This window comes from Penicillium argentinense (assembly GCF_028826775.1).
Source record: "Penicillium argentinense strain IBT 30761 chromosome Unknown utg000004l_segment0_segment0, whole genome shotgun sequence".
Taxonomy (NCBI): Eukaryota; Fungi; Ascomycota; class Eurotiomycetes; order Eurotiales; family Aspergillaceae; genus Penicillium; species Penicillium argentinense.
The window spans coordinates 3,076,439-3,094,221 of record NW_026622663.1 but is presented as its reverse complement, the minus strand read 5'-3'; the positions used below and the strand labels follow the sequence as shown (position 1 = coordinate 3,094,221).

Here is a 17,783-nt window from a genome sequence, read left to right as displayed (position 1 = left end):
TTTTGTTCGCACTGGTCCGCTCACGGGCTGGAAAGGGTCAGAGCAAGTCGAGAGTTGGGGCCAAATTGTAAAAGAGGGGAAGCTCTCCAACCTACCATCGCATCTGTACTTCACGGGCCCGCAGACGCACATTAGTTCCAGTCGGGCACAGCCAATTGACAGGACCTGTCGTAGCATCGTGGGATCGATGGCCGTTGTCGTCATGTCGAATCCAAGTTACTGGTAGGTTGTCGGACCACATGATGTTGCGTGGGGAGCCCTGCCCGGCGAATGGAGTCTAGATCAACAGTCGTGCTAAGGTGGGTGTCAAGCTGCCCGCCGTCAAACTGCTATGCACGTCACCCCCAAGGCATATTCGAGTACCTGCTAGAGACATCTGAAGAGCGCGGTTGATAAGAGTTTCGCAGTCGAGTAAGCGTTCCGGATTTCTAGCGAAACCTTAGGCATCGCACTGTTCACGTTGGCTCACGGACCACGTGGATATACAATCTCATTATAATTATTATGGGACGAAATGCGGGAGTATATAAGCCGACTCACTAATTTGAATTTAAACACTAGAATATCGTACATATTGAAATCACCGAAGGGTATACTATTTCCATAGCCCTGGAGAACTCGCTTTTCCTGTCTTTGGCTTTGGCTTTGGAGACCTCAAAGTCGACCCTTCATATGCCTCGTACACGGTATCCAATCTCAAATGCCTCGGTCCTCCAAGCTCGACATTACCCAATTTCCTGCCCTGACAATCACCAGGCGCGTGGCCAACGCAACCTGATAGATTGTCCAGTATTCTGACATTATCATCACTCTTGGGTATCTTCATCGGAATATGTTCCCTAATCGAGCCGCCCAGCCTCAACAAGCGCAATTGTCTATCGTGGGAAGCAGCTCGCATAATTCCTGCCAGGAATAGCCCGGTCAGGTGGAGCATATCATAATGGACACTAAAATAATTGTAACAGCAACTGGGCTGGTCGTGGTATATAGAAAAGGCTATGGCCCCGGCACCAGTCTGCAACAGACCTTGGTATTTCCAGTAGTGGATTCCGGAGGTAGTCTAGTACCTTTTTAAAAGATAATTCATGGGTTTTGCTAGAGATGTGTACCAACCAAGGTTCAGCGTGCCGAAGGAGTCGAACTCCGCGGTTTGCCACTCTAGCTTCAAATAGCTTCAGTAATGCGTCATTTTCCAAAACCGCGAACCCTCCACATAGCTTTATGATTCACGTTCTGTTTTTAAGCAAAATGACCTGACTGGCAAACATGACTGCTTTTCCATACATATAGCAGAGGTGTGCCTAGCCAAGATCTCAAATATACCGGGATCTCGTCATGAACGCCCCGGAGGTCGATCGAGCATTGGTTCAGCCATGCTGCGATGAACTTTTCCGTGACATCGAAGCCAAATTCAAATTGTCTAACATCCCCAACGATAAATGGTACCTGACGACTTTAAGCACAATCACCACAACCTCGGAACCGCACCTGGCAGATCAACTGTACCTATACCTCATCAGTCAGCCCGACTTCTCGTCTTCAGAATCTCACAAAATGCTGATCCGACGAATTCGAGAGACACTATTCAAGGGTATTGTTCTAATAGGGCTTCCAAAGCCCACCGAGGCCCTGATCGCGATCAGCAGAGTTGAAGCCGAGGACGGTGTCGATCACACCTTTAGCCGCGAAGGTTGGAAATGCGACGAGGAGAATTATGGACGTGGGATGACTTGGCTCAAACAATTGTATCAGAAGAACACGACTGGACTCTTCGATCTATTCAATAAGCATCGGGACTGCGGATTCTGGGTTGCCAATATTGCGTACGGGTCTTCATCTGTCAGACCGACAGATTCTGGACGATGTCGATACGGAGATGGTGGTACTCCCGGCAGTCATGGGCCAAAATCTCCCACGAGAGACATACTGGCACATCAGGGGAGCTCGGCGATTGGGCATCTCGAAGAGGGATGTAGAGAGTGTGTGCATCAGGTGGCTCGATTCTGCGGTGCCGAGTTGGACCGGATTCCTGCTGTGGATACTGTGGATGATGAGCTCTAATTGTAGTTCAAACATAACCGTATTTTGGAATAAAGCGCCCGCTAGACCATGGCCAGATAAGAAGAGGCAGAAAGAGTATACCCTTTCACTCTCAAATATCGACCGTCTTTTGCCCGTTTGTCTCTTACGCACAGCTGTTCCCAATAAATCCCTAAAGGGGTAAGTGTATGATTGTATAATCGGCTCGACAAGAAGAAAGAACTGAATGTTTACGCAAAGCCTACCCTAGGTTGTTCATTTAAGACGCCCATGAGGAAATAAACTTCACGGGGAGTTACTACTTCTGTATGCAGGATTACCCTTTCTGGAAGTTCTTACGTAATCATGATCGGTCGAGCGTCTCGTGCCGCTTCGGGAGACTTGTTTACGCATTGCCCCGCTGTTGATTTCGCTATTGTACAGATTCGCTGGTCGTTTGGTGGCCATTGTCCCTTCATAAACAGCGCATTCCACGGGGTGCGCTCCCTCCACGCCCCCTCGCGGCACGCGTGCCGAGATTCCATCGCACCGAGTCCGCCATGTCCGCCACTACGCGGAGTTCGAGCTCCTCCCCCGATATCCTAGGCCCGCCAGGCGATGCCGATTACCTCATTTCGTCTCCGATAAAACCCTTTACCGGTCGCCAAAGCGTATACTCCCCCGCCGTCACCGCGCGCAGACAAACACCGGCCAGAGGAACCCCAGCCAAGCGACCACGCGTGAGCCTGAGTCCCGCGAAGAGCGCGCATTCAATCCGATTCGACGATGTGCTGCTACCTGGATCGCCTACAATGAAACTCGAGGGTCGCCAAAGGTCGCTTTCTCCGCTGAAGGATCAACAGGATGGGAACGTGAGCCCATGGCGCATTCGAGTTACACTTGAGGCGACACAAGACGAGGAAAACCAAGGCGAAATGCAGGCCAGTCCGTCGCGCAAACGGCGTCGTCCATCTACCGTGACCACAAAAATACCCTTGAAAGATGATCGGAGTCCGCTAGCGGAAAAGACACCTTCAAGACCGCGTGGGCGCCCACGGAAATCAGACACGAAGCCACTGAATGGATCGCCGTGGCCAGCAGCCAGCCCGGGGAATACACCAGGGCGCCCAGGAGCGACACCAATGAGAAAACGAGGAAGACCACCCAAGGGCACGCCGAGACCAAGTTTACAGGAAATACATGTCGATGAAGATGAGACAACGCCAGCGCCCGTGTCGCAGCCGATCCCTTCGCTTGAGACCGAACCTGAGCCTGAACAACATACCAGCCCAATGGATATTGCCCCGGATGGGGCCACCGAGCCACTTCAAAGAATGAGCCCCGTCAATATTGCTGGAAATGATGGCTTCGACAGCGATTCGCTGGGAGCGGACGATTTGCCCATCGCAGATCTTACAGGGCCATTCCAAGCATACGGGGAGATTTCCAACGGCAGTGCCAATCGTGGGTATGGCAGAGCCACATATGATACTCCTATTATTGGAGCATCCGAGCACCACTTCTTGGACAACGAGGAGAACATCCACTCGACACCGTCTAAAATGCCATCGCCAACTCGAGAGAGGCGGTCTTCTTCGGTCAGGTCGGTACGCGAAGCCCCCGTGCCCTCGGCGCCTTCGTCCACTCGTACATACCCTACTCCGACTCCTACTTCTTCGCTGGCCGAGGAAGAAAACCAAGCTCGGGGGGGCTCCTACGAACCTCGAGCCAGAACACTATCATAAACCTCAATCCGACCCATTCATGGAACCGACAGACGACCACGAAGAATTCGACTCGATCATGGAGAGCGAGGGCTTCACAATGGTTTCTTTGGACACTCTTCCTTCTGCCCAGCAAATCGGCCTCGGAAGCCACGCCAGTAGGGCCTCAGATAATGCCGCCAAGGTGCTACAAGATCGAGACAATGGGAAAATTGGAGATCGATTGAAACGCAAACTCCCTGGGGGAATCACTGATCTTCGAAGCGAACACAGCTCGGCGAGAGCGAGCCCAGCAGTCAAGGAATTTTCTCCGGGCTCTCTTCTTCGCTCGCGCCAGGAAGGGAACCGTTCAGTCAAGCCACCTCCCGCGAATGATTCTCCAAAACGCCAGTTTTCGTCACCTATCGGCCGGCAATCCAAAAATGCGGGCAAACCATCACCTCAGCCTGTTTCTTATCCTGATCTTCCTCCGACATCTTCACCCGCGAAGCACAGGCCCAGCTATAGATCTGAAGAACAATATGAGGATGAGGAAGAAGGGGATGAAGGCCAATATGAGGGCGAAGATGATGAAGGGGTATTTGAAGATTTTGCTCCCAAGAATGAAGCAGTCGTCTTAGATGATATTGAAGAGGAGGAGGAAGATGTAGAAGAAGTGGATGTTAATGAAGAGGAGGATAATGAGGAAGAGGATAATGAGGAAGAAGTGCATATTGTACCTCATTCATCCGAATTCGAGCAAGCGCAATCACCCCGCGACCAGGCTTTTTCTGCAAGATCACAGCAAGAGGCACGATGGCATGAAGAGCGGTTGAATGTCAGTCGCCATGCTCAGAACGCTGCTGATTCTAATCGCATGATCTACATCGACAGCGATGAAAATGTCTCGGACGAAGAAAGGATCCAAAGCAACGATTTGGCCCATGACCGATGGCAGTCGGATGTCGAGTCTGTGGTTGACGAGGAAGTCGAACAGCCTGAAGAGCCTGAGGAGCCTGAAGAGCTTGACGAGCCGGAGGATATTGCGGGACATGAAGACCGTGAGCAGTCTGAAGGACCCGAAGGGCTGGGGCCGGATGATGAGCCAGCGACTCTTTCTGAACAAGACGTACCCGAAGACATTGAACGATTCAAAGAAGAGGATTTAGACGGATTTGGGGAGTCTGATCAGGATAGGCAATCGAAAACAAAGCCCGTTCCCTCCACTTTCATTGACCAGAATCGAACGGTACAACGGGAAGCATCGGAAGATGTCGACGACGGATACGACGATATCTGGCGCCAGGAACCTGAAAATTCAAGATCAGAGCACAGACAAGCCAGGGAGCCCGAGCAACCCGCCAATCGCGCATGGGCAACGGAGTATGACGAAGATGACGCCTTTGATGATATCTGGCAGCAAGAAGCACGCGACAACAGCTACCTTTCACAGCAATCCGATCATCGTGCGCATCAGCCTGTTGAAGAGGCTGTCAGTCCTTGGAGAGAGATTGCTGAAGATTCATCCAATCAAAACCGTCTAGGCTCGTCTCCAGCTTATGTCAACCTTGAAAAGTACGATTTGCGCCATCTGAATCCAACACAGATCCGCAAACTGCGTGAGCGCGAGGTTGATCTATCCGCTCTCCTCGCGGCCGATGATACCCCAAACCGTGCTCGCTATTACAACGGAACAAGCACTCCACGGAGTATCCTAAGCCGTCATTCCGCGGCGCAGCATTCGTCTGCTAGCAAAAGTAGCTCGCACAAGCCAGAGAAACGAGTTCGTCTGCAGCCATTGTCTCAGTCGCCAGAAAGAGAGCCTGAGGCCGAGCAAGAATCGCCTGTCTTCCGGCATAATTACTCGCGTCAGGAGTCTTTACCTGACGAGGTTCATGAGATCGGTAGCGCTTCCGATGGGGGCTCTTTCGAGGATGAACCTGCCGAGGGTATGACTACTACCCCAAGGCGCCAAAGCCAGCCGGATGTGGAACCTCAGGGATCAACCTGGTTCCAACGGATCACTAGCCTCACTCCCAGATGGCTCAAAGCGCCCAACCAGGCAGATGATGACGAATCCAGCGAAGCCTCCCAGGACGAACATGTGGAGGCTTCTGATGAGGAGACGGAGGATGATCAGGTCGACAAAGGAGAACTTTCGCTTCAGTCCCCACAAGAACATCATCAATCGCATGAAGACACTCCACGCTCTCATCGTTCAAGTGAATCGCCATTTGTGTACCAAAAAACTCCGGCATCAGCGAAACCAGCAAACTCACGACAAAGATACGAGACAAGTCAAGTGCGTTCTCTCGAAGCAGACGACGAAGCATCAGATGATTTCGAGCGGCGTGCTTCGGGCGATGCCGCGGACGAGCTTGTGGGGCTGGACGAGGAAGCTCACGACAGGCCCAAAGGTCCGAGACCGCTCGCGGTGTTTGGTTATTTCTCAAACGAGCATTACTTGGCTCTTCGGCGTATCTACCGAATGGCAAAGCGCCACCCCGGGCGCCTCCCCTATCACAATGCGCCTGGACGAGCCCAAATAATCGGCGACTGGATCTGGACCTCAGATGGCCTCCATGGGGTTCCCATCTCCGAAGCGCAGTTTGCCATTATCGATCGATTTGTACAGGAACTCTCGCATGCTGATGTACAGTACGGTGGATCGGGCCAGGTCGAGTGGACAGATGCTGACCTGCACCGGAGGTTGATAAGCATCATCATTGGCGAACAAATCCGAGAAGAGCGAAAAGTCCAGGCGAACCGCGGGGCTTCTGTCGATACGTGGCGATGAACAAATACTATGTTGAAGAACTTGCAATGGTGTCGGTGGTTTGTTTTCGAAGCGGCTTTTGTTTTTATCACTCCCTTACGGTCATTGGTCTAAGAATTTGTACTGGAATACCCTGAGTCTGCATGGAGCTATATCTGCTTTTTTTTCCTTGTTCCTTCTGTTGAAAAATGAACTCGACTGGCTTTACTGGCGTTTCTGTACTTAAGTTCTCAATCCTGTTCTCTGCAATTGAACATGTCCTCGAACCCTTGGGAGAGCGATAGTCGCCTTTACCGCGTTTACCCTACAGTAGTCGTGTACATTCCTGCAACTGTGCCAGGTGGAGGTCCTAGCGAACCACGCCCAACTCATGCACTGCGATTCCTTGTTTTTCCGAGAAAGACGTTGGTGGCAATGTATAGATCAGATCGAAAACAGAACCTCCGCCGCCAAGACATTCTACTTTGAACCGTTGACTCGCGACTTCCATTTCAACTGCCCAACTCAACACACTTTTCTCTTAATATACTCCTCCTATCTTTATTGCCAAACTACATCATGTACGACTGCTTGCGTCTTCAGATACACGAGCGCTATCCTCGGCCTGGCTTGAGTTGCAGTCTCGACCAACGCTGCAGACCAGCATCCGCCGGACCAACCAGAAGACCCCGGGGTACTGATGTCTCGCGAGTGGGCATCCAAGCAAAAGACGTGTCTGAAGTCCACCGGGCATATTCCCCACTCGTGCGAGCGCCTCCTGCACCCTCGTTTTCGTTTGGCGGGTTGTCGGCCTGAGTGCAAACCAAAGTACAACCCATCGGGACGAACCTGGGCATATAAGTCTGCCCTTAGCAGCTTGTCGGACTACATGCAAGATAATATTATCTTGATTCAATTTTACTTGGTACCTTTTTGGAGTTTTTATGTTATCCATGTCCCACTCGTCTCATGTCGGTCCTTACTCTCGTCCATCGCGCCTTACCTTTCACCCTCTCCAAGAAACGGCGCAAGTCAACCAGTAGCGGCTCAAGCAGGGGCAAAGAAAAAGTGACTGAAATCGAAGCCTCTACCCCATACCATGACTCACGTGATGAAATTCAAATCGGCACGCTGCACCGTGACGTCTCCAACGCCCTGCATGTAGCGGTGAAGCAAGACCCAGGCCTAAACCCTCGCACAAACGACTCACGGAGGGAACAACCTGCATCCGCATCTGCATCCGTCTCGGATTCGCTCTCAATCTCCGACCACGAGGCCCACCGGCTCGAGGAGAAGTGCGAACCTTCTGCACGATCCCGGCTTGCTCGCGTGGTGAGCTGGGCGAGTATTGTTGGGAGTCAGTGTCGGTGGACAAGTGAGCAGGAAAAGGAGCTTGCGCATGCCCGGAAGCAGCTTGCGAGATGCCAAAAGGCTTGGAGTTCGGAGCAGGAGTTGTGGCTGGCTCATGTACGTTGCTTGTCTCTGTTCTTTCTTTCCATTTGGAAAATCAAATATGGTATTCTAACGTTTGCCTTTCTTTTAAGATACAAGATCTGAATGAAGAAAAAGAAGCGCACGACGGTTTCATGCTCTTACGAACAAGGCAGCAATATGAAGAGCAGCAACAATTCCGCAAGGCATGGAAACGACGCCGATCGTTGGAAAATACTCTGGAGCTTAATAGCCCAACATTGAAAAGAAACGACAGTATGATGAGCAGACTTCGGAGATTGCAGCGTCAAGGATACATGGGAGCTCCTCTGGTGACAACAGATTCGACTGTATTAGAATGTCGAGGCTGATCGACCTTTGAAACTGTTCTTTAATACTACCTTATACTTGCTTATACATAATGAAATACGATTTTAATCCCATTCTGAACTGGGTTTTCATTGGTAAATCTGGATACAGGTTTCACTTAAAAACAGACATCTTGTGCTTCCCCTCCTCCACCGGATGAGGCCATTTGCGGAACATATCAGCAACCATATCCACCGGCGCCGTCAAAAGGCCCACAGCAGTCTCAAAAGGCGGCTTATTGGGTGCTAGTGGATGCGATCGAGACGGGACGAACATCTTTGTCCGGTCGAATGCGTGCGTCAACGCCTCACTATCCTCCTGCGAGAGAACTGCCTCCAATCGCGCAAAATCAGCCTCCTCCGTACGAATGTGATTCTCCAAATCGCCCATCAGCGCCTGGAGTGTCGGTACAAAGCGCGGATCTGTAGATCGGAGGCCCTGGAACATCTTCAATTGCTCTTTCAGATCCTGGTGCTCGGCTCTATTCTTATCGGCTAATGCCTGGCCGTTCTTAACGTATTCCGCTAATGTTGGGTAAGCGACAAGCTCCTCGCCTATAGTGTGGCGAGCCAGTTCCCAGGTAAATTGATTTTGGTAGCGGGTTTGCTCATCTGGGCTTGTGGAATTGATGATTTTGCGGCTGTGGGACTCGAGTTCGCGGTGTTCGTGCTTGATAGCGGCGAGGATTCGGACATGGGATGTTGGCGTGGCGGCGGCATCGGAGAAGGTTCGTAAGGGTGGACTGATGCTTCTCAGAAATGGGTAGTCTGAGGATCCGAAGGCTGCTGTGTATGTCGTGTCGGAGGCTCGTTGGGATGCTGTCATGATAGCGAAGCTGGGGCGACAAGCTCGGAAAGCGGAATGGTGATGGAAGGGTTTTATGCGTTTGTACATATGGCAAGCCTTGAATTGAGACAGTACTGATTGTGACTATCAAAGAGCGCTTGAGGATGAACTATTAGAAAGACATTTGATTGTCGGTCGTCGGTTCCGCCACTGTCATCATGATGATTTTCATTTCTCCACGCCGAAGAGTGGCTGATTGATGGCTGATTGAGGCAAAAGCGAAGGTGGCGATTTATCTCCCTTGCCATACAGACAATTGCTTGGATCTATGCTATCTCTAATAGCTAGGTCCTAAACCTGAACTATAGTTAAGAAGAAATAAGCACAAACTGTTCCCGAAAGTCTGCGGTTCCTTCGCTCCAGCACCATATCTACATCATACCCCTTTCTAAAACACCAGCTCTCTAGGCTGCGCCGTTCCAATCACATCAGTGAATCACTCTCGTGCAAGGTTCTGACCCGTGGTAGGCCTACCAACTAGTGGCTCTGCAGCCAAGAGAAACACTCCCCCCCTTCCAAGAGATTAGTACTGGTATGCACCACATCTCACCACATCCACCAAAGTCACTCTCAATCCTCCTTCAGTATCTAGTATCCATGATTCCAATAAGTAATATACCGTGCATGCGTATCCAGACCAATAGTTGCTTCATTTCCCAGACCCATTAAAAACCGGGCAGGGAAAGCGTTCGTTAGGCTTGTTCCGAGATCTGCTCCAACGATCTCAACGTCGCATTCTTGTACTCCCTGCGTCGGAAAAACACGCGCTTAGCCCATTTCCAAGCTTCAACACCCAGGAAAAAAAGAACAGCCTCGACAGCAACAATACCCCATTCCCAGGTAATAGGCTTGTGCTTGAAGACAACGTCATTCAAGACCGGGATATAAAGAATAGGAAACATAGTAATCCATCCAGCCATTATAGACCAGAAAAGGAACTTGTTCCGCCAAACATCATACATCCACTGAGTGAAATACTTCGTAGATTTGGGTTGCATGCGGAAGAAAGACCGGCGCATGTTAACCATTTCCCACGCAAGAAATAGTGCGAACCAAGTAAGGCACACGAAGGTTGTTGCTCGGGCTCGGAAAACCAGTTCGCAATCTTTGATCTCCTCTGACCATTCCTTGTTGCAGCCGCGGGCGAGATTACCGTCGCCAAATCCCCACATCCGGACAGAGAATGCCGCGAGACAGAGTGCTGCGGTCCAGAGGCCGTAGACCACGATGTCGATAATTACTTCCCAGGTGAAGATTCCTTTTTTGCTTTGCGGGGGACGGTCCATAATGTCTGGCGTGGCGACTTCCATTCCCAGTCCCATGTCCGGCATGCCGGAGGTGATCATGATAATCCAGAGGATTTCGACTGGGGAAAGAGGGAAGACTGATTGATTGTCTGCGTCCTTGAAGGCTAGGCCGATGAGTAGGGTGCAGGCTTGTGCGATGTTTTCGGAGAGGAGATGAAGCACGAATTTCTGAATATTGTCGAATATGCGACGGCCTTCTTCGACGGCGTTGAGAATTGACGCAAAGTTATCGTCGGTGAGAATGATATCAGACGCATCTTTCGCTACGTCGGATCCGGCTTGTCCCATCGCGATGCCAACGTCTGCATGCTTGAGCGAAGGAGAATCGTTCACACCGTCGCCGGTCATGGCAACGAAACGGCCTCGACGATGAAGGGCGTCAATCATGCGGACTTTGGTCTGTGGGGTGCAGCGTGCAATAACTAAAGGGAGTGTTGGAAGAGCATCGATCTGCTCGGTCGTAAGTTTATCGAACTGACCGGCGGTCATGACCATGGCGTCCGCGACATCGGCTGCCACGGAATTAAAGTCTGGTAGAATTCCAACTTGTTGAGCAATAGCTTTGGCGGTGCCAGGGTGGTCCCCAGTCACCATGTGAACTGTAACGCCAGCTCGGTAGCAAGCTTGAATCGAGGCTGCGGTTTCCGGACGCGGTGGATCATATAGACCGATTAATCCCAGGAAGCATAGATCTTTCTCGACACTTTCGCGCTCTAGATCAGCTCCTTCGAGGATTTGAGGTTGATCAGTGTATGGGCGATGTGCCAATGCCAACACTCGTAGGCCTAGCTTGGCAAGTTCTTCCATGTTTTGGAGAATCTGATCGCGATGGTCTTGGGTCATTGGGACTGCCGTGGAAGAATCTTGGTCCCAAATCACTGAGACGCAGGACTCGATGACACGCTCGACTGCACCCTTAGTGAAAACCATAGTACGATTGTCCTGGGAAGTCATCTTGCTGAAAATCACGGACATTTTCTTCACAGTCGAATCGAATCCAAATTCAGCTTTTTGAAACCATGTTGCGCCCTGACCTTTGGTCCAGCGGTCCCGATTCCAGTTGAAGCGGGAAGCGAAAACTTGGATGGCAATTTCCGTGGGTTCCCCTCGGACTTTCCATTCGCCTTCTTCTTCAGACTTGTAGACATGGGAGAGGTTGGCCATAGACGCCACATCCAAGAAGTCTTCGAGCTGGCGATTTCCTGCGACCAGATTCTCCGGATTCTCTGCGGGTGTATGTTCCTGGCTATCGTTGAAATCGCGAGGCGATAAGGGAGTAAATGCGACAGTTCCAACAGTAGGGTTGAACGGCTCGTTAGAGGTACCGACTGAATATGTTCCACGAGAGGGAATCCAAGCCTTTTTAACAACCATCTTTCCCTGCGTCAATGTCCCAGTCTTGTCCGAACAGATATCAGTGACCGCACCCAAGGCTTCTAGAGAATCGAGCTTGCGGACAATAACATTCCGCTCAACCATGCGCTTAGTCCCAACTGCCATCGTGATGGTAAGGACAACCACCAAACACGCCGGAATCATACTGATACCCGTCGCGACAGCGTACATGATCACTTCAGTATTGCTACTGAAAAGGTTTGCGGCCATGCAGACGATCGCAAAAACCACAGCAACCCCGAAGAGTAAGCAGGCTAGTTTGGACAATTTTCTTTGCAAGGGCGTTCCGATGTTGACACCGAGGAACCGACCTACGGCGTCTGTTCCAGTCAATGTCCAGGCTAAAGCATACCATCGTCTTTTGACCTCGCCGTTTGGACCGCGCTTGACTGGACGACGCTTGCTATCGCTGGCTCGGAGTGCGAGAGCGATAGAACCGATTTCGGTGGCCATGCCTGTGCTCACAACCACACCGCGAGCACGTCCACGCGTGACAGTGCTCGAGCTGTAGGCGATGTTGAGTCGATCTCCAGGGCCGGTGTCCTCCTTGAAGATGGCGTCATATTCTTTCTGGACTGGAAGGGACTCGCCAGTGAGCAGAGCCTCGTCGGTCTCGAAGTTGACTGCTTCGACAAGACTGCTGTAGTTAGCAGTTGCTTGGCAGTGTCTTTCAATTTTCCTAGCATAAAAATCACAGAGCTCACTCACCGAATATCAGCAGGAATAGTATCCCCCGTCCTCAACTCAACCATATCACCAGGAACAATCTCGGCAGAAGGCACAGAGATAGTCTGCCCACCTCTGGAAACAGTACCAGTCGGCGACGACAACGAATGCAACGACTCCATCGTTTTTTCAGCAGCATATTCTTGGAAGAACCCGACAATGATATTAAGGATGATGACAGCGGAGATGACACCACCCTCGATCCATGACTGGATCCCGAAGCTAACTGCCATGGCGAGAATGAGCACCTATATCTCAAGACAAAAAATTGGATCAGAGTCACAGAGCTCTCAAGACACGCAACCTGTGGAAGGTGCCTTTATGGGGATAGTGGATCTTTACTAGCATCATTGCATTGGCGACCTGGCGGACCAGGATTTTGATCACCGAGACGCCTTCATCTTCGTCGAGTTTGTTTGGCCCGTAGTCCAGCAGTCGCTGCTTGGCTTCTTCTGGACTTAGACCGTCGTCTAGTCCCGTGCCCAGTTCCCTGATCACGGCTTCGTGGGTGAGCGTGTGGGCTGGTTGGGTGAGGGGACTTGCGCCGGACACGCGGTCTGGGGCAATTTTGTGCTTCTCGCTTGCCATGGATTTGGTGGTGGTGGACAATGTAGGCTTCGACGTTGAATTTTGGTGCTTCCTGTTACTGCAATTGAGTTGAGAGCTGAGCAATACTCAGACAGCGGGCTCGGATACTTTTTTGTTCTCACGGCGTTCGCATGAGGTCGGTGTGGCGAGTCGGCCAAGGCCTTGGCGCCGAGATGTTGTTCTTGGATCGCGCTCTTACCCTCGCGGCCATAGGGCAAGACTTGGTAAATATCATGTAATATGATCGAGAGAAGGGTCTGGCAGCTTGGATAGGCTGTAGAGGGGGGTCCATCTGCCCCCACTCGGTTTTGTAGCTCTGCGGAGTGGGTCCGGGGGCATCAGATACACAGCGAGAGCATTCCAATAGGAGTGTATCTGAGTATCGTTTGTATCTGTATCGTCTGTAGACCAGACCAGACAGGGAAGTTCCCTCTCGTTTATACCATTAACAGCGATCTATTTAGCCCAGAAAGGCCCCCGTCGTATATGCGTGTCTACGTGCTGGTTGAGGCATTGGCACTCCTGGGCGCCAAGCTCTGGGCATACATCTGAAGGCGGTATCGGAGGCTCGAAGATCCCGGTCATTGATGCTGCACCAAGAAGGCAATGGTGAAATTATTTCATTAAAGACAATCTGCCAAGAGGGCGTTAATCGCGTATACCAATTTCAAAATCAACAAGACCATCCATTAGGCCAAGAATCACCAAATGCAAATAAAATCCAAGTGCTCACAACTCGCAAATGCAAACAAAAAATCCAATCACATCACAACTCCTTCAGTTAATCTATCCAAAAACCAATGCCCTGACCTCAATGCTCTCGCGCACCCTGGCCCCCTCGGGCGTCCTAGGATCCCAAAACGCAGAATGAGGCACCCACTGCTTAACCTCACCCCCCTTCAACCCCTCAGAATCCGAGCACTTCAAAAGTAACCACTCATCACTCGTCATACCCGACCAATAATGCCACTCCTGGTCCGGATTGTATTTCACCCCCATCGTCTCACCCGTCCGATTCGGATACCGATGCTGAATGGGAACCAGATCATTCCCGTCAACCGATTGCGCAGACGCAAATGCCAACGGTGCAGATTGAACCGGTTCACTCGTCAGCGGTCGCCAGACATTGATTATCCGGTACCGGCCTGCGAGTAACTTCTCCGCCTCCTCTGGGTCGGAAACGTGTAGTCTGACTCGATCCGCCGCCGCGCGAGGCGTTTGATCCACATGTGCGCGATTAACAGGCTGCCGCGGTGCACCCTCTTTCTGGCGGCGAATTGTATGGTCGAAGAGGACTATTTTGTGTGCCCCCGGGACGTGTGTGAGGAGGAGGGACTCGACTTCAGGGTAGTAGATTTCGCGGACGGCGGCGTCTGAGTCGAAGGTGTCGTAGGTTGTTTTTGTGGGGATTTGTGAGAGGGCTTGGAAGGCGTCTTTGTCTAGGTTGAAGTTTTGTTCGGAGCCGCGGATGTCCGTTAGAGAGACATTTTGAGTGTGTTCGAGGTAGTTGCGTTGGGGTTCGTTGGCTGGTGGTGTTTCGACGTAGTTGAAGGGGCACTGCCGTCGGTTGGTGGGGCGTAGAAGGTTAATTCGGCTTTTGTTGGGCCTCGTGGAATGTAGCTTGGTGCTGTTTCAGTCGTGGTGGTTGTTGTCGACATGGTGTATACTTCAGCTACCAGTAGTATGTATGGTTATGTATGGTGTAGGAAGTATGGAGTGGAGTATGCGAAAAGCGAGGATCGAGGATCCACCACCTGTATGCGAGTATGTGATGCTTTCTTGAGGATGCAGAACGAAGCACTGGCAAGAAAAGCCAGGTTTTATATGCTGTGCCGTCGAGTCAAAAGTGTCCGAGGCGTGATGAATTAGTGAGCAGACGGTTAATCGGCTTCACCTGGCGCATTTGTCATCTCGGAGAGATTTGCGGCGGCGACCACTCATTGCCCTACGAATGCGCGATGACCCCATTTCTGACTGCGATCACCTCATTGTACTTACTTGGTATAGCCAATGTGCAATATTTCCCCACTATTTTTACCTAAATTCATTGTAGTCAAGTCAGTCGTGGTAGTCAACTTGGTGCTACTACATGCAATGGGAGTGACGACGAAGCGGGTGGCGTCATACCGAGGTTCAGATCTACACTTCATGGTTTGCTAGGTATACTCGGTCGAAAGGGACGCCGACTACGTAGAAAGTAAGAGAAAAATAAATCAGATCGAGCTCATTTGATTATCCAGCTCACAACTCAGAAAAAGAATATTGGCACATGAGAATTAGAAAACTAACGCCGAGCGCCCCCTCATTGTCACCCACGAAACCTCATAAATACAAAAAGAAACGACCGATTCCGATGGCACCTATTCCCTCCCGAACAAAAACAAAACGCTAAGGACGGCGCGAGGAGCCTCGCGAAGCAGTTGGGCTGAAGGGCCTCAGCTAGTGGTGCCGGGTGCGCTTGCTGCTTCGCTCGCGCTCCATGGTGATGGAGGGGAACATCTCCGGTCCCGCGTGAGGTCGGGCAGGCTGGAGTTGGATGTTCATGTGGGGTGGGAAATCGGGGTGAAGAGAGGAAATGCGGCCTGGGTTGGCCGGGTGGCCGTCGACCGGGTCCGAAGGGAGCGGCGAGGTAACGAGCTCGAGCAAGGCGGTGTCGATCCAGCCCGCCGGTTTGGTGGCGTGTAGACGATCGAAGCGCGACGAGTCGTCGTCGGCCTCTTCGTTCAGCAGTGAGGTGAGCTGCGGCGCATTGCCATTTGCGCGGTGCTGGTGGCCTGCAAGGATGTGGTAGGGGATGCTCGGGCGTGTGGCGGGCTTGTCGGCCAATTCGGCCAGGGCGCTGAGAGCGCTGTGCGCAGCGGTGGTGCGAGTCGACCGCGTGACGTGGAAGTTCTGACTGGCCGTGCGGATCATGTCCGTTGCGCTGGGCGTGCCATTGTCTTCGTGGCCAGTGTGGTCGGGGGTGTCCTCCGCATCGGTGTTGTTGCCATTGGTCACGGCGCCGGAGCCCTGGTCGGCGCGCTTGGAGGTAGAGAAGAAGTGCACGGTTGCGACATGTGCCTGGTTGGCATGGGCGCCCAGCTCCTTGTCGGTAAACAGAGAGTTCATCGAGTAGGTAGGCGCAATCTGCTTCTCCAAGTATGCCTTGTTGCGCTCGGCCGGAGTCGTGCCGCCCGCGTCCCGCACGGGAGATCCAGCATCCTCCTCGGGCGCCTTGCGCTTGCGCTTGTTCAATTCCGAGACAATTCCATTTCCCAACTCGTCCAGGTCCACGCGGTGTCGGGTGTGGCGGGTCTTGCGGTTGCTGCCAATACCACCGGGGCTAGCGGGGTTGGTAATGCTGAACTGGTTTGGGTGGAGTAGGAGGGCGTTTGTATCGGCGATGTCGAGTTGTTCCTTCTCGCGCATGAGACGGCTTCGCTTGCTCGTGATGTTCTGCATGAGACGCTCGCGAAGGGTTCCAGACAGCTGGTTGAACTCTTCCTTGGCGAAGTGCACTCGCCAGTCGTATTCTTTCCAGTGTCGGTCGAGGCTATTTTGATGCCGGTTCTGTGTCACGAAAATCACGTCAGTATGGCCATTCCTTTGTAAATTTGATTTTGACAGAGGGGATAATTACCATGACTTGTGTGAGCTCCGAATCCTTCTGCTCCTTCACGTTGTTCACCTCCTGTACAAACTTGGCGTACCAAGTACCCGACAAACTCGCCATCTCCTTAGCGAACTTGCCACCACCAACAGTATCCTCAATCAATTGCGCAATATCCTCGGATGAATCCGGCAGGAGACCATCCTGGTAAGGGTCGGCGTTGTTGATGAGGGTCATATCGCATTGCAGCGAGTGAAGCTGCTGGCGGAATTGGGCGTCGCGGTTCTGGCTGAACATGGCAGTCAGATCGTGAAGACGCTCTTGCAGCTGGGATCGTCGCTTGTCGCGCTTCGTCATCGTACTCGGTCCCCCACCAGTCGGACTCGTGGAACGTCCTCGCTGTAAACCGCCATAGGCGGGCCCAGTGCCGGGCGACAGGGGCCCGGGAGAATATGCCATGGATTCGGAAGAGTGTACGATTTCAGAAAATTCGAGAAACAGGTTGGTGGAGAGCAGAGGTTGTCTGTCGAGCCCACGGGGGAGAATTCGAGCAATGTATGTGCAATGTGGTGTGCAGTGAATGAGTAGACCGGCCTGTCGTCAGAAAAGCGGATGGTATTGTCCGGCTCAATGCGGTTAGGGCCGGGGCCACATTTTTCCGTGCCCAAGTACTACTGGCCGAGCTTTGGCCCGGCTCATTCACCCAGGGGGACAAAGGCGGTCTGTTCGAAGACATCTCAAATATAACCTGCCGCATTTGTAGTGACGTTTGGAGGAAATTTATAGTTGTGAATTGGCGCCTGTTACATGCGCACAGCCTGGGACTGATTGCTGAACAAAACAGTCAAGCAGGACGGAACGTTCGGATTTACCCTTGGAGACCATCGCTTGTCTGTGCTCGAAAATCAATAGCTTGGAGTATTCATGAATGAGTTGACGTATGGCGGAGACGAAACAACCCGCCCAGATGTCAAGCAAACAAGTCGGTGAAGCACAGCTGCCTAATGGTGCCTAATTACCCCGAGTTCTGAGATAACGGCAGACTAACGATACGG

General features: G+C 52.0%; 8 protein-coding genes across 8 annotated transcripts; 4 read left to right on the top strand and 4 right to left on the bottom strand.

Annotated features, from left to right (window-relative positions):
• Window positions 1-1,335: 1,335 nt before the first annotated feature.
• N7532_004073 (uncharacterized protein) lies at window positions 1,336-2,061 on the top strand (the record flags this gene model as incomplete). Its single annotated transcript, XM_056616567.1, has 1 exon — window positions 1,336-2,061. The coding sequence occupies one exon, from the start codon at window positions 1,336-1,338 to the stop codon at window positions 2,059-2,061; it is 726 nt and encodes a 241-aa protein (XP_056476924.1).
• A 518-nt stretch (window positions 2,062-2,579) lies between these two features.
• On the top strand, window positions 2,580-3,764 carry N7532_004072 (uncharacterized protein; the record flags this gene model as incomplete). The annotated part of the gene is made up of 1 exon (XM_056616566.1): window positions 2,580-3,764. The coding sequence occupies one exon, from the start codon at window positions 2,580-2,582 to the stop codon at window positions 3,762-3,764; it is 1,185 nt and encodes a 394-aa protein (XP_056476923.1).
• A 19-nt stretch (window positions 3,765-3,783) lies between these two features.
• N7532_004071 (uncharacterized protein) lies at window positions 3,784-6,519 on the top strand (the record flags this gene model as incomplete). Its single annotated transcript, XM_056616565.1, has 1 exon — window positions 3,784-6,519. One exon carries the CDS (start codon window positions 3,784-3,786, stop codon window positions 6,517-6,519), a length of 2,736 nt encoding a protein of 911 aa, XP_056476922.1.
• A 927-nt stretch (window positions 6,520-7,446) lies between these two features.
• On the top strand, window positions 7,447-8,279 carry N7532_004070 (uncharacterized protein; the record flags this gene model as incomplete). The annotated part of the gene is made up of 2 exons (XM_056616564.1): window positions 7,447-7,944; window positions 8,022-8,279. 2 exons carry the CDS (start codon window positions 7,447-7,449, stop codon window positions 8,277-8,279), a joined length of 756 nt encoding a protein of 251 aa, XP_056476921.1.
• A 112-nt stretch (window positions 8,280-8,391) lies between these two features.
• On the bottom strand, window positions 8,392-9,102 carry N7532_004069 (HHE domain protein; the record flags this gene model as incomplete). The annotated part of the gene is made up of 1 exon (XM_056616563.1): window positions 8,392-9,102. One exon carries the CDS (start codon window positions 9,100-9,102, stop codon window positions 8,392-8,394), a length of 711 nt encoding a protein of 236 aa, XP_056476920.1.
• Window positions 9,103-9,815: 713 nt separating this feature from the next.
• On the bottom strand, window positions 9,816-13,139 carry N7532_004068 (cation-translocating P-type ATPase; the record flags this gene model as incomplete). The annotated part of the gene is made up of 3 exons (XM_056616562.1): window positions 9,816-12,462; window positions 12,534-12,799; window positions 12,894-13,139. 3 exons carry the CDS (start codon window positions 13,137-13,139, stop codon window positions 9,816-9,818), a joined length of 3,159 nt encoding a protein of 1,052 aa, XP_056476919.1.
• Window positions 13,140-13,925: 786 nt separating this feature from the next.
• Window positions 13,926-14,797, bottom strand: N7532_004067 (putative methyltransferase; the record flags this gene model as incomplete). The annotated part of the gene is made up of 2 exons (XM_056616561.1): window positions 13,926-14,665; window positions 14,698-14,797. The coding sequence occupies 2 exons, from the start codon at window positions 14,795-14,797 to the stop codon at window positions 13,926-13,928; spliced, it is 840 nt and encodes a 279-aa protein (XP_056476918.1).
• Window positions 14,798-15,578: 781 nt separating this feature from the next.
• Window positions 15,579-17,187, bottom strand: N7532_004066 (Sds3 domain-containing protein; the record flags this gene model as incomplete). Its single annotated transcript, XM_056616560.1, has 2 exons — window positions 15,579-16,688; window positions 16,759-17,187. 2 exons carry the CDS (start codon window positions 17,185-17,187, stop codon window positions 15,579-15,581), a joined length of 1,539 nt encoding a protein of 512 aa, XP_056476917.1.
• Window positions 17,188-17,783: the final 596 nt, after the last annotated feature.